Here is a 15,774-nt window from a genome sequence, read left to right as displayed (position 1 = left end):
TCTCAGTGTAGGATTCAGAAGCAACACTCGGAACCCTTTGCCACCATCAAAAGTGATCTCTGCTCTCTGAGTGGTGGGGAGGGGAGAGTGGAAGCAGAGGGAAAAGAATATTGGTGAATATCTCAGAATGGGGTCTCCCCACATTGTCGTGGAGAGAATCGGTGTGATGTAGCATAAAACACCCAGGAAACTGCATCTACCTCATTGGCTTGGGGTGGGGCAGGGAGCCAATTAAATGAGATGATTTGTCTAAAGCACCTGGATGTGCCTGGCTGGAGCAATGATGAAGCTTCAGGCTCCTCCCAGTTCTATGAGAAGCATATAGCATCTTACCCAACCCAGCTCTGTAACAGGAAACCACCTGTGGTTGGTGACTGGCCAGCACTCCAGACAATGCCAGTGCATCTCAGAGGAGGTGAGACCCGTACTCTCTAATGCAGTAGCCAACTGAGTGCTGAGGACCTGGCAGGCAGTTTTATGACACCCCAGCTCCCTTCCTCCTGTCCCACTTTAAGGAAGAAAGCAGTAATCATATCTTGCCTTCTGGGGAAATTTGAGACTTCATGAGATTTCCAGTTGTGACATTTTGATATCGCCTTGTGTGAACAAGCTTTACATGTATATCTCAATCCCTAGTGTTTTGAGAGGAGGAAACATGAAAAGTGTTTTCTCCATGTAATTTTCACTCTGCTCTCCATCTTCTTTGGCGTTTGGGGAAAATCTTTTCTAGTGGATAGAAACTTGTTAAGGAAACAAGAGTTTCTTCTATCAGGTGGGCAGATGGTTAAATAGTGGTGTGTTGTTGCCACAGATTCACAAATTCTAAGATACTTGGAATTCAGCCAGGTACCCTGGATTCAGATCCCAGACTTGTCACTTGGACACCTTGCCAAAGCTCTGTTGCTTCAGCTTCCCCATTTATAAAAGGAGACCAATAATAGCACTGATCTCGTTAGGGTATTGCCAGTGTGAAAGTGAAAGTGTTAGTCGCTCAGTTGTGTCCAACTCTTTGCAACCCCTGTAGCTCACCAGGCCCCTCTGTCCATGGAATTCTCCAGGCAAGAATACTGGAGTGGGTAGCCATTCCCTTCTCCAAGGGACCTTCACAACCCAGGGATCAAACCTGGATCCTCCTGCACTGTAGCACATTCTTTACCATCTGAGCCACCAGGGAAGCCCTTGAGAGTATTAAGTGGGGTAACAAATGTCCATTCCCTATCTGGGTACCTGGGGCAGCTGCTGCTGCTAAGTCGCTTCAGTCGTGTCCGACTCTGTGACCCCATAGACGGCAGCCCACCAGGCTCCGCTGTTCCTGGGATTCTCCACACAAGAACACTGGAGTGGGTCCTGGGGCAGAGCATACACTTAATAAAGGTGAGCTCTTAGTCAGATTACAGGTTACTGCTGGGGGATGTGGGAGGGAGGTGTGTCAGCACAGCCTGCTACTCTCTTTAACCAATCCCTGCCTCCTGCACCTGCCTCCATCCTAGCTCCCCTGAGCTATGGCTAATAGAAAATGTTGATGCCTCTGCAAGTTTCCAGCCAGGGCTTTGGAGCTGGGCAGCAACCTGGTTCTCTTGCCCCGGAAGCTCCAGTCTTTCCATCACTGTGAAGCTCAGGTCACGAAGACTTCCACAGTGTGGACAATGTATTCGAGAAACAGAACAAATTGGAGTTTGGACACACAGACACACATATAGAGGAGAGCCCTGCGAAGTCAGAGGCAAAGACAGGGGGTGCTGCTACAGGCAGAGAATGCTAGGATTACCGCCACCACTGGAAGCTGGAAGAGACAAGGAAGGATGCTTCACTAGAGCCTGCAAAAGGAGCACAGACCCATGACACCTGGCCTCCAGAACTGGGAAAGAATCCATTTCTGTTGTTTGGAGTTGCCTAGTTTGTGACAACTTGCTGTGGCAGCCCTGGGAAACCAGCACACTAAGTGAGGTCATAGTAAGTGTGGGAAGGATGAGCGTGGACCAACAGCCAGGGATCAAGACAGGCAGACCAAGTCATGCAAATCACTTGGATTTGATTTGTAAATGTGATGGGAAGCTTATTTCACTATATTCTTGGACCAAAGATAGGGATATGTGGGGAATTAGTAAAAGCCAAGTTGGGACATTGCTTACCAGGTGAAATCCATCACCTGAGACCCAAGATGAACACCAACTGAGAAAGAGCTGTGGGAACCTCTCCTTAAGATACCTTTGTCCAAAGGAAAGAAGGTAGGTGGGAGGCCACCTGCTGAGACCCTCAGCTATGTAGCTTGTTTTGAAAACTGGTTATTACCTTGACTCTCTCCATCTCCATGGAGGCAAAGCTCCATCCCACCCAGCACCTGTACCAGTGTCTGCTGCTAATTAAAAGAGAAACAGATGGAGGAAGGTACAGTTTAATTTTATTGTCTTGGTTCCTTCAAGGCAATTAGGCTTATTGGAAGGAAAGCACCTTTTTCATTCTTTCTTCCTCTCTTTAAATGAAGAAAAATCAAAACGTAGAGGACCAGTGTTGTTGAAAGCCTCACACATCTGTTTCCTGGTCGGCTTGCTAGCCATCTGCCCACAAGATACCCAAGATGATTAGGTTAATGCATTTACTAATGGGGCTTACAAAGCTGCTCAATGAATCTGTGATTTCTTTCACAAGTAGCTTTTTAATATACTAAGACAGGGACCATAATGCACAAAGCTGAGAGTGGCGAGGTAAGCATTTCTTTCCTATCCTCAATACCTAAATCAGAGGGGATGAGAAAGAGGATTCCACAAAAATTACATTTACTGGCTATGGGAACAGTTCATCCACCTAACCACCAACCACATCCTTGTTGAAATAATCTTGAAAATGACTCTTTGAAGGACAGTTTCACACCCGAGGCAGCAAGTCTGTACTTGGCTCTGCACTTGTAGTAAACACCTCTGAGTCTTGTGAAGAGAGGGCAGCAGACAATAGGTGTGAGTAATATAATCCTCCCTACAGAACATTAGATGATCTGATAACCCCTTGTTTTCTTCACTTTATTATATAGATATCCTTTCAGTTTTTGAAACTACCATGCTACTTCCCACCTCAGGGCTTTTGTAAATGTTGTTCTGTAGCAGTTATCTACTGCTGCATAACAAATTACCCCCAAACTTAGTGGCTTAACGTAAGAACCACTTATACGGCTTGTGGTTCTGGGTTAGCTGGGCAATTATTCTGGTTTGGGCTGGCTTGGCTGTTCTTTTCCAGGCCTTCTTGGTATCTGTGGTCAGCTGGCAGGTGGGCTAATGGCTGTATGGTATCTGTATGGCTAATGGCAGGTGGGCTAAGGGTCTAGGATGGCCTCACTTGGTATCTGGCAGGTACCAGGCTGCTGTTGGCTGTGGTGAACGTGGGCAACTGGAATGCAGGTTTCTCATCCTTCAGGAGGCTAACCTGGGCTTCTTTTTGCACACGGAGGCAGGGTTCCAAGAGCCTGATAGCAGAAGCGGTAGAACTTCTAAAAGCACAGATTTGGGATGTGCATGAGATCATTTCTGCTACAGTCTACTGATTAAAGCAAACACAAGGTCAGGTCATATTCCAAAGGTAGGGAAATGGATTCTACTTCCTACTGGAAGAAATTGCAAAGTATTACAGCTACTTTTGCAATACACCCTATGTGCCTTCACCTGGGTGCTGTTTCTGTTACTTTTTACCTTCAGATGCCACCTAAAAGAGCATCCACAAGGATGCATTCCTTAACCAGCCTCTCATCCCAAGTGGAAAAGGTCTCTTCTTATGTCATCTCATAATGAGAACTAGGCACCCATCACACATGGCAGGTGGAAGGAAGCAAAGAGGGAAAGAAGCAAAGAGGGAAAGAAGAAAGGAAGGAAGGACGGCTGGTTTGGATGACTGCTTCCTTTGTGCTTAGCAGGATGTCTGGCACAGAGTGCTCAGTAAAAGTTGGATTTAATCCAGTGCCTCCTTCATAAACCAGAAGACAGACAAAACAGTTGTCTTGAATAGTTACTCTCTTTCAGAATTATGCTATATAGCTTCTATGTCTCATATAATTTATTTCTAACAATAAACCTCAGATTACTTATTTTATCCTCATTTTACACCAACATAAATAGCAATATAGGAGGTTGAAATTATCAACATCTCATATACTCAGGTTCTGATTCCAAAGCCTACAGCCTTTTCTGTCCCACCTTTGCACCATATACCAAACATTTTCAGTGCTCAGAGGTTTCCCAGTGCCAAGTTCACCAACAGACCTACTCAGGGCTGAGTGTGGAGAAGTATGTAGGCTCTCCATGTGGGACTCCATGATTTCTTAGTAGGAGCTGCTTCTCACACTAGCACTGATATGGCAAAAGTTGCCTCTATGACTATTTTGTTGTTCAGTTATTAAGGTTTGTCTGACTCTTTGCAACACCATGAACCGCAGCCTGCCAGGCTTCCCTGTCCTTTACTATCTCCCAGAGTTTGCTCAAACTCATGTCCATTGAGTCAGTGATGCCATCCAATCATTTCATCCTCTGTTGTCTGCTTTTCCTCCTGTCTTCAGTCTTTCCCAGCATCAGGGTCTTTTCCAATGGGTCAGCTCTTCACACCAGGTGGGCAAATACTCGAGCTTCAGCTTTAGCATCAGTCCTTTCAATGAATATCCAGGGTTGATTTCCTTTAGGATTGACTAATTTGATTTCCTTTCAGTCTAAAGGGACTCTCAGGAGTCTTCTTTAGCCCCACAGTGGGCTTCCCTGGTGGCTCATATGGTAAAGCGTCTGTCTGCAATGCAAGAGACACAGATTCGTTCCCTGGGTTGGGAAGATCCCCTGGAGAAGGAAATGGCAGCCCGCTCCAGTATTCTTGCCTGGAAAATCCCATGGATGGTGGAGGTTGGTAGGCTATCGTCCATGGGTTCGCAAAGAGTTGGACACGACTGAGCAACTTCACTTTCACTTGCTTTGAAGGCATCAATTCTTTGGTGCTCAGCCTTCTTTCTTTTTTTATCTAGAACTTTTTGAGAGGATATCAACTTGCCAATTTATTGGCACACCTTCTTCATAATCAGTTTCCTGGGTTTGTCAGAAATAGGAAGCCTCAAATGCAACCCTTGATCTGAGTGACCTTAGACTAGTCCCTTGATTGGAAAGAGAAATATGGGGATAAATGGTTCTGAATGATGCTGGGGGGTGCAGAATGATGGTGGGTGAGACTTTTAGCAAGAGACTAAAAGAGGGAAAAGAACTTCCGCTCATACTGTTGTCCTGATATTACCTGTGCTTTGTATTTTGATCATAATTTATTCACTGAATATTTATTGTGTATCTAATGTCTGTTAGGAACTAGGTTGGACATTGCTTATACAATGGTGGGCAAAAATCAGACCCGGGCTCTCTTTCGTGAAACTCTAGTGGAAGAGTTAGACAATAATGAATGAACTGAATAAAGAAATGTAGAAAGGCAGCTGTGACACATGCCCTGGAGAACAACCTGTCATGGAGGGATCTGACTTTGTCAAACTTTACATGAAGGAGGGGTGCCTGAGCTGGGAGGCAGCTGGAGATAAGAAAAATAAAGTGAGTAATCACTTCTTTTTTAATTTTTTCAAAAAAAAATAAAACAAAACCTGCGTACAGGCAGCATGCTAGACACAAGGGCTGTATCTGTGGTTCTCCACTTGGGCTGTACATTAGAATCATCCAGGGAGCCTTTTAAAAAAATAATGTCTGGACCACACCCTCAGAGATTCTGATGAAATTGGGGGAGGGATCCAGGAATCTGTAATTCTATAAAAAACATACACCATGATCAAGTGGGATTTATCTCAGGGATGCAAAGATTTTTCAGTATCTGCAAATCAATCAGTGTGATACATCACATTAACAAACTGCAGAATAAAATCCATAGGGTCATCTCAATCAGTTCAGGTCAGTCGCTCAGTTGTGTCTGACTCTTTGCGACCCCATGGATTGCAGCACACCGGGCTTCCCTGTCCATCACCGACTCCTGGAGTTTGCTCAAACTCATGTCCATTGAGTCAGTGATGGAAAAAAAGCTTCTGATAAAATTCAACATCGATTTATGACAAAAACTCTCCAGAAAGTGGGCATAGAGGGAACATACCTCAACATAATAAAAACCATAAATGACAAAGCCACAGCTAACATCATATTCAATGGTGAAAAGCCGAAAGCATTTCTGCTAAAATCAGGAACAGGACAAGGATGCCCACGCTTGCCACTTTTATTCAACATAATATTGGGAGTCCTAGCCACAGCAATCAGACAAGAAAAAGAATTAAAAGGAACCTAAATTGGAAAAGAAGAAGTGAATGATCTAAAAGTTCTCCCATGTGATTCCCATGCATTGCCAGCATGGAGAACCACTGAGTCACACAGATGGAAAGATAAGGTTTCTGCTCTCAAAGCACTCACAGTCTAGTGAGAGCAAATAGATGTGAAAATGGAAAATTATAAAACAGCACAGTCAGTGCTATGATAGAGTAGGGGGAGGGGGAATCAGGAAATGACACCTTAGCTTAGTCTTGAAAGAGGAATATCAGAGCATCTGGTGTGAATGAAGGGGTGAGACATGTCAGCTCCAACTTCTGGTTCTCCGACCAGCTCGGAGACCTTATTACAAATACTCAAAAGACTTGATAGTTCATGACACTTACCATATTTCTACTTTGATGTAATTTGTGAGATTATTTGGTTACTTTCTGGCCTCTCTAGCAGAATATCCACTCCATGAGGTCAGGGACCTTGTCTTCTTCTGATTCTCCCTTATATTTCCAGTGTGTCACCTGGCCCATGGCTATTTGATGAATGACTAAACAAAATTGTTTGGAGAGGTTTTGGTAGATGGGTAACATGGTCAAATTTGCATTTAGAACTATGCCTTTGGCTGTATAGGCTAAAGGAACATTTGGTAGACACAGCTGGAAGGACCTGTGGGCTAGCAGTTGTGCTGGGGAGAAGAGGAAGATGACATCAGCACCTGCTCCTGTGTTCCTGGCTCGAGTAACCAGAGAGTTGCTGTTCCCGCTCTCGAGAGAAGGAAGAGTCTGAAGAACAGACTGAGTGGTACTGATGTATTCAGGCTTGGCCACCTTGAGAGGGAGATGCCAGTGACTCTGTCCTGAAGATAACTGGATACATGAATTTTGAAGCTCAAGGAGACGGTGTCAGAGCCTCCTTCTGTTGAAACATTATGGCACTGGAAACCTAGAACTTTCCTCTAAAAGATAGCAATTTTATTATTAACTTGAATAACTCATTCCCATGTCGGTAGCTATCCCATGGTTCCTTTTGGCATTGATATTCTGTGTCTTCGGACAGCTCTAGAATTCAAGGAAGAGGGGAGCATTCTCTTGAAAGATTTAATACAAACAGGGATGTTTGTATTAAACATGGACAGTAACCCAACTTAAACTGTATTGAGCCTAGAAAGTTAACATGTGGCTTTTTGGGGCATTGTGCTGAGGAGTTTAAGTACAGGCCACACCTACTAGGAAAGAGCTCAATGAGTGCTTTCTGCTACAGAAGCAGAGGGGGGCAGGGGGGCTATTTGTCCACTCATTCCTGAAAGCAAACCTTTCCCTCTGCAGCCTTTCAAAAGCATCAAATAACATCTGTTGGAGTTAGGTTCTACTTTGGCTCAGTCACTAGCTGTGAGTAACCTCAGTTAAATAATTTCACATGCCTTAGCTTGAAAGTTTCCTAATCTGTCAAGCAGATGTCATAATCCCCATCTTTACCACCTCTTGTAGTTGTTGAATGGATCAAATGAGAAAATAAACATAGAAGGGCAATGACCTCCATGAATTTACATACATTCATACATGGAACAGTATGAGATGTTAGAAATGTGGATAAAAGAGCAGCACATTTTTCTGGGCTCCTGAGATATGTAAGTTCAAAAGTTTATTGCTAACACGGTAATTTTAAAGGTATAGAGGCTCTCCTAATAAAAGAATTGTGAGAGAAAATAAAATATAAAAGTCTCAGAAATCTATTAAATAAATTGAAAGAGAAGAAAATGAAAGAAGGAAGAAGGGAAGGAAGGAAGAAACAGCAAAAAAAGGAAGAAATGAGTCATTCAGTGCTCTAAAATGTAATGAATGAAGTGGAAATTGGTATAATTCTTTTGTAGCATACTTGTCAATATGTATAAAGGGCCTTAATAATGTTTATACCCTTTGGCCAAGTAATTCTACTTCAGATAATTCATTTCAGGGCTGGATAGTAAATATTTCAGGCTATGTAACCTACACAGTCTCTCTCACAAGTACTCAAATCTACTGCTGCAGAGCAAAAGCAACCACAGACAGTAGGTAACAGAATGGGTCTGGGGACGATTCCAGTAAAACTATTTACAAAAACTGGTGGGAGCTAGATTGATCTATGGGCTATAGTTTTCCGTCCTCTGAAATAGATTGAAAGATATTTTAAGAATTATTTTCCTTTCAAAATTCTAAATACAAAGAGAGCTTTAGTCTAGAAAATTCTCATTTCAGCTTCATTTATATTAGCAAAATGTTGGCACCACTTGAATGTTCATCAATAGGACAATTGATTGATTTTGGTAGTTCTGCTCACTGAAATATTATGTAGGTATTAGAGTGCTCTTTGTTCGTGATTCATAAAAGTATGAAGAAATGCTTGTTAGAAAGTTACATGGGAAATTACAATTATTCACAACAATGATGATAATAATGGTGACTAACATCTAAGCACATTGCATATATCATATCACTTAACCCACTAAACAAACCTATAAAATAGCCTTTTTATTGAAGCCACTTTCTTGATGCAGAAGCTGATGGTAATAAAAGTTATTTATCAAAGTTACACTGCTAGTACCTGTCAGAAGTAGGATTTGAACACTGGTCTGCCTAACTGCTGAAAGCAAAAACGAAAGCACTAATACAAATTCCAAATGAAGCTGTTGAGAAAACCAAGAGAAAATATACACAAGTATTGATGTTGATTGTTTGGGGCAGAAGCTGATAGATATGAATATTTCTCAATGTGTTCAATATTTTCTCTAATGAGGAGGTATCGTTTTCATAATGATGAAACAACACTGGCACTTTATGGGAAAGGCAAGGAGGGCAGAGCGCTAGGTGTGACGGTGAGGGAAGAAGGGTCGAGGTGGGGGAAGCTAGAGATTCCGCTGGGGATGCCCTCACCTTCTTGGTCCTGGTCTTGTTTGTGAAAAACACATGGCCCTGTCTTCCTTCCTTCTGTCTGATCCAGGTGGCGTTTCTAGTCTGTGTCTCGTTGGACTGTTGGCCCACTGAGAGGCTGTTCTTGGGTTGACCTGGCCGATCCCTAACTGTCTTTCTCTCTCTCCTCTCTCTCCCTCTCTCTGCTCTCTCTTCCCCTCCTTCGTCCACCCACCTGTCCCATCGTACAGCCGACAAGGTAAACGATGACTTCTACTCCAAGCGACGGCACCTGGCTGAGCTGGCTGCCAAGGGGAACTTACCTCTGCATCCTGTAAGAGTGGAGGATGAGCCGCGGGCTTTCAGCCCTGAGCACGGCCCCGCCAAGCAGAATGGACAGAAGTCCCGCACTAACAAGACGCCCCCCCACCCCCTGGCCTACAACTCCACTGCCAACTTTAAGAGCTGGGACCCCAAGGATCAGTCTCTCCGGCGGCAACAGGCTTATGGGAACAAGGGCAAGCTTGGCACGGCTGAGTCAGGCTCCAGCGACCCCTTGGGAACTCGCACCCCGCACTACCCACCCCCACAGCCATACTTCATCACCAACAGCAAAACGGAAGTGACTGTTTGAGCTGTCGCCACAGGGGACATCCTGGAGACCACACTCAACTGAGAGAGGCAAAAAAATACCCCAGCCCACGTCTTCCCTGTCCCCCGCCAGCACACCCACCTACACACTCACCCTCCACACCAACTGATGATAAACCTACTGGTGACATGGAATCATGCTTTTCCTGCGTCCTGCCTAATGTGTGTCAGCGGGCAGCTGAGCAAGACTGGAGCGTGGACGGTCCACAGTTCAGCTAAGGGGAAACTGAGGCACCCTCTTTCAACTTCAGGGCCGAGGTGGCCGACTCACACACCCAAACCATGGGGCTGATTTTTTTCTTTTCCTCCTAACTTGAAACTGAAATCCATGATGAAAAAAAAAAAAGGTAGCACAATTTAGAGAAATTGTCCAGTTGAGCACATATACCATTTACCACGTGTTGTCTGTTTCTGGGTGAAAAAGTGAGAAAAGGGTGGAAAGGGTGGGGTAGAGAAAAGGGGTCGTGTGTGCCTGTGATAAGCATTTCCTAATCCCGGGAAGCAGTGATATGGACACAAAACTTTGCTAAGCATGAGACAGTAACTGGACCCCACCACCACCACCATGCTTTTAGTACTTTTCATATCAAGGTTGGAAGCAAAAACAACATACACTCAAACTCACAAAAAAAAAACCAGACCCTGAACCCACCTACAGTGATGGAAAAGAGAGGACATTTTTAGACAACTCCCATAAAGACCGTGGAAATGGGAGGGGTAGGCTTTTATGGCAGGAAGAGGGTCCAGAGAGTCTTCAATAACTATTTTTTAAAAAAGAAAACTACAATAGAATCCCACTACCAGACAGACAAGAACAGCAAAGTAATTTTTCTCCAACATTTTCAAGACCTAGAAAATCAACAACATCATCAAGAACAAACAAAATTCACAGTTGAAATGTCAACAAGAGGCGAGTAGGGGACACAGAGCCTGTGATTTCTGGCATTGCCCCCTTGCCTCTGAGACAAGAAACAGACACAAAACCCAGTCCTCTGTTAACTGTCTATTCCTGACTCCCTTCCCTTTCAGCCTGTTGCTGCCGCCACCGCTGCCAAATTTCAACTGCTTTGGACTGAAAATGTCATAAGCGTGGGTGGTGCCTTCAATGTGTCACTGTTGAATGACAGTCTTGTTTCTCAAGTGCAACCTGTGTTCTTTTACCTTCCTCCCTCCTGTCTTTCTGCAGTAGTAGAAGTTGTTTCCATCCTCCTTTTGTTGGTGAGCCCACCCCATCATACTCTCTGAGGGGGCTGTTGCAACTTGCAAAGACCAAGACCTCCTTACCACCCACACCCTCAAAACTCCATGAGTCCCATGATCTTTTAGCTCCCCAAGCATTTCTGGGTCCCATCATTCCCACTGTCCCTCCAAACCACCTCCCGAGATACTGTGGTGCATTCTCCCCCATTCATGATCCCCCGAGGTGGATGGTCAGGTTGGTTCTCATAGATAAAGGATGTCCCAACAAAGACAGTTTTCCTACTAGTTTGATTTGTTTGGTGGTGGTGGTTTAGTCGTTAAGTCACGTCTGACTCTTTCCACCCCATGGACTGTAGCCTGCCAGGTTACTCCATCCATGGGTTTTCCCAGACAAGAATATGGAGTGGGTTGCCATTTTCTTCTCCAGGAGATCTTCCCTACCCAGGGATCAAACTTGCATTTCCTGCATTGGCAGGCAGATTCTTTACCACTGAACCACGAAGGAAGCTGATTTGTTTAGTGGAAGTCCAAAGAGGGGAACCGGCAGAGAAGAGATTTGCATTTAAGGTGAGAAGTTTTCAATCTGTCCCTCAAGGGTTTGGCTAATTAACAGGAACTTCGGAGAGACCCCTAGGTCTTCTGTTGTCAGAAACTAAATGTGGTCTGGTCCAACAAGACCCTTCCTGGAATGCTGGACTTCAGCATTCTGCCTCCTCGCCTCTGCACTCTGACGTCATGGGATCAGGGAAACCAGCTCTTTATTCCTTACTCCCGGCTGATCTGGGGATGTGCACCATGCATTTCATCTCTCTGGGCTTTAGTCTTCCATTTGCTACATGGGGAATTGGGGAGAGATCAAGATTGTCAAGCTTTCTGCAGATGAAAATGAAAAAATGAAATCGTGCCCAGAAGCCCTTCTGTTGGATCCCTGTGCAGACCGAGGCTCTGTGCTAGGTGAAGCAGGATGGGGATTTCAGTGCTTGTTTTCTCAGCCTCTTGGCTGAAACTCCAGTGCTCCCCACTGTAGAGTAAACACCATGGGGCTTGGTCAGTGTTTCCTCTATGTTAGTTATCTGTGTCCTTGCAACACACTTCTGGCATGTCTGTGTGTCCCTGTCACAATACTTGTACCTAAATTGATGCATTTTTTCATAACATTTTAAATGACCACATAAACAGCATTGTCATGCACCTAAAAAAGAAACAGCCAGAAAACACACTGATACTTAAAATGACAAGAGATCAACGTTTGTTAAACATATGCACAACGACCATCTAGCATTAAATACACAGAACTCCAAGACATTTCTGACAAAGGAAGGTCTCAGACTCATTTCTTTCCAAGTGGGAATGGAGGGAAATGCATAGTTATTTATAATAATGAGGGCCATTTTTCGTGCATATGGTACTTTCTATGTCTTACGGGTTTTCATTATTAGTGTTCTAACTTCAATAAATAAGTTATTTGAAGTCAGATTTAGAGAATATTAGACCTTCCCTTGTAATCTTCAGTGACATTTATTTAGTATATGGCTCTATGTGTCCTGAGTCTAGTGGCTTTGAATTAAGAATGTATAAAAAGTGCTGGTGTTAGAGTCAGTGGAGCAGGAAGTGTTATTTGCTAACATTACCCCCCAGAGACCTGCTTAATTTCCGTGATAAATTGGTGCATTTTTAATACATTTACCTTTTGAAAGGAAAACTTCCTGCCAGTATCATAAATAGAAAACCAGTATTCCTCAGTGGCAGCCATCCTAAACAGGAAGTAAGTGTAAAATTATTAAGTTCTAGTTACAGGCTATTGCCCCTGGAAGGGTTTGAGCCTGGCCTTTGCTCCCCTCTTTCTCTTCCTTTCTTTCCTCCTTTCTTCCTCTCCGCTTTTCTTTATTGTTACTGTTGTTTTTCAGTTGCTTAGTTGTGTCTGATTCTTTGAGACCCCATGGACTGTAGCCCACCAGGCTCCTCTGTCCGTGGGATTTCCCAGGCAAGCATACTGAAGTGGATTGCCATTTCCTTCTCCAAGGGATCTTCCTGATCCAGGGATCGAACCCGCGTTTCCTGCTAGCAAGCGACTCTTTACCACTGAGCCATCAGGGAAGCCTTTTTCTTTATTAAAAAAAGATTAGCAGACATTCAAGAATTGCTGAAGATATTCTAGCCCCCAGTGGAGGCTTTCTCTTTGAAATAATCAAATGGACTGACACAAGTGAAAAGGGAATCTTTTCCTATGTGACAATGTTAATTAGTGCCCTATGCATGTACTACTTAAATTCATCTTGCATTTGCTAGTGGTACACAGCACATACTTCAGGAAATATGAGATTGTCTCATTTGGTGAGGTTTCCTTCAGCTCAAAAGTTCTCTCATTCTAGTCTCCCATTTAGCTGGTTTCTGCTCCCTGCCCTCAGTCCCCTTTGTGTGACCTTTACCCCAGCCCTGATTAAGGACCTTTCTTGGTCTCTGAATCTACAGGATGTATCCATCATGTTCCTTCTGTTCCGAGTAAACTGCCTCCAGTAAATTTTGTTAGTTGGGAGTCCACAACTATAATTTTGGCAGTGAAGTTGCAGCATGGTCCATAAGAAGTAGCAGTGATGAGAATCCAAGAACAGTATTGGGTTGGTCAAAATTTTCATTTGGGTTTTTCCATGAGGTGTTATGAACTTTTTGGCAAACCCAATACTTAGCCTCATTACCTTCCTCTTGGCTTTGGGAGCTGAACTCATGTGGAGGGAGTGAGGGAGTTTGAACAGGGAAGTTTATTTTTTGGCTTCTTCTAGGGTGAGTGGACAGACCTTTTGATACTGAAAGATTACCCTGAAGGATGACCTGTAGAACTATGAATGCCATGTATCAGCAAGGATCCTCTAGCTAGAATGGGAAGACTTAGAAGACAGAAACCAGAACAAAGCAAGGAGACTACCTTCTCATCCCGTGCCCTGGCACTTGCCTCTACTTACTCTTATCTACTCCCCTACTTCCAACCCAATGGGACCAGAGTCTGACTTCTCTTTGCCCTCCAGAATATCTCATCCTTCATCCACCTTGGGCTCCACCTGGCATCCCTATCTAACTCTCCCCAGGTTATTTTTTTGTGTGTGTAAATGGAGCATATTTTATGTGCAAATATTTTAGTAACCGTATGTTCTGCAAGTAAACCTGTGTTAATACTTGTCAACAACTGCAGAGTTTATGATACCAATAATACTTCCTACAATGATGAAAAAAACATTTGTTTGTTTTCTAAGAATGTTTATTTGTAAACATATGTATTCACTATATTAATATGAATTTCTTACCTGGCAATAAAACTGATTATATGTGATGCTGTTGGGGTTGCCATGTATCTTTCTAGGGCCCTACATCCTGATCAGAGTTTTCACCAATGAACAGCAGTATTGAGAGCTAAATGTTTAATACTATAAATATATGGGAAATCATTACAGGTAAAGGAAAATTTTAATTAACTGTGACAAATTTTCTGGGAGACTTTGAAAGGTTTTGGGGAAGCGTCTGTCCTGTCTCTTAGTTCACTTCCTGCCTTGAAATGTATAGCACAGATCAATCTCTCTTATCATCACTAAATCTATTCTTCATGGTCAGGAATCTTGCTGAGATTTGCACTTTTGTTGTTACCAGTGACTAGGTTTGTAAAAGACACAAATATTGAAAAAGTATGGGAGACTGGATTCTTCTACTGTTTCCTGAATTTCATTTCCTCCCTGGCTTCCAATAGCATTAAGTTTGAATGCTCAGGTAGAAATCTGACTTAAGGTGGTTCTGCCAGGGAGGGGTTCCGAGAGAAGGACTCGGTGCAGAGAGTTTATTTGAAATGTGAAGGGAACACTGATAAGGGGTGAGGAGGTGAAAGAAACATGGGAAGGAAGCCAGCCCATAAAGGATGCTTGATCATGTCATCTACCGCTCTGAGTGACTAGAGTTTAATGCTGCAGGGAAACTGGGAGAATGATCCCACCCAAGTGGGCATGGAGCTGGGGTGCTTACACACCAACTCCCAACAGACATCATTTAATCATTGCTTTCAAGGGGTGTTTATGTTCGCACAGTCCCAGGCCATCATGTACAAGGACAGAGGGATTTCCATGGTGGCAGAGAAAGCCCTGCACACAGGGATGGTACCGTGAGAAGGCTTAGCAGAGAGAACAGAACAAGGCAGGGGGACTGTCTTTTCTCCACTCATGCATGCGTGCATGCTCAGTCACTCAGTCATGTCCCACTCTTTGTGACCCCATGGACTGTAGCCCGCCAGGCTCCTCTGCCCATGGGATTTTCCCTGAAAGAATACTGGAGTGTGTTGCCATTTCCTCCTCCAAGGGATCTTTCCGACCCAGGAATCGAACCTGGGTCTCCTGTGGCTCCTGCATAGGCAGGTGGATACCAATGAGCTACCTGGAAAGCCCTTCCCCACCCGTGCCCTGATGCTAATGGCAAGTCTTAAAGACACAGGGATGGGGGCAGGGGCTCACAGGAGCTGGTCACACTCAGATGTCTAGAATCTCCTGGGAATGAAGCTTCCACCCTCTGGATACTTGGAGCAGTTGTCCATAAGGATTGTGGACCTCTAACTGCAGTCAGAGTGGGGGTCCTTAGTCTGGGATCTGGGCTCCTTCACTGGTTGTGGGTCACTTGGTATCTCCAAGAGCAGATGTCATGGCTTTCTCTCTGGGACATAGCTGTGGTCATCAGAGAAGCCTAGATGGCAGAGGATACTTTTTACTCAGGAAGTGTTCAGATCCGTGGAGGCACTGAACAGC

General features: G+C 44.1%; 1 protein-coding gene across 2 annotated transcripts in view; it reads left to right on the top strand.

The window, feature by feature from the left end:
• Positions 1-10,434, top strand: part of SHISA9 (shisa family member 9) — a 345,697-nt gene extending 335,263 nt beyond the window's left edge. The window contains exon 4 of one of the 2 annotated variants that reach the window (XM_081560357.1): positions 9,400-10,434. In XM_081560357.1, the coding sequence (XP_081416483.1) occupies positions 9,400-9,782 (383 nt within the window). In that variant the 3' untranslated portion in view covers positions 9,783-10,434. The remainder of the gene's footprint in view (positions 1-9,399) is intronic. The other variant, XM_081560356.1, reaches the window with a different exon arrangement.
• The last annotated feature ends 5,340 nt before the right edge of the window (positions 10,435-15,774 follow it).

Source organism: Giraffa tippelskirchi, chromosome 13 (assembly GCF_054371585.1).
Source record: "Giraffa tippelskirchi isolate mGirTip1 chromosome 13, T2T-mGirTip1v1.2.pri, whole genome shotgun sequence".
NCBI lineage: Eukaryota > Metazoa > Chordata > Mammalia > Artiodactyla > Giraffidae > Giraffa > Giraffa tippelskirchi.
Note: the sequence above shows the minus strand (reverse complement) of the source record. Positions and strands in the feature narration are given on the sequence as shown.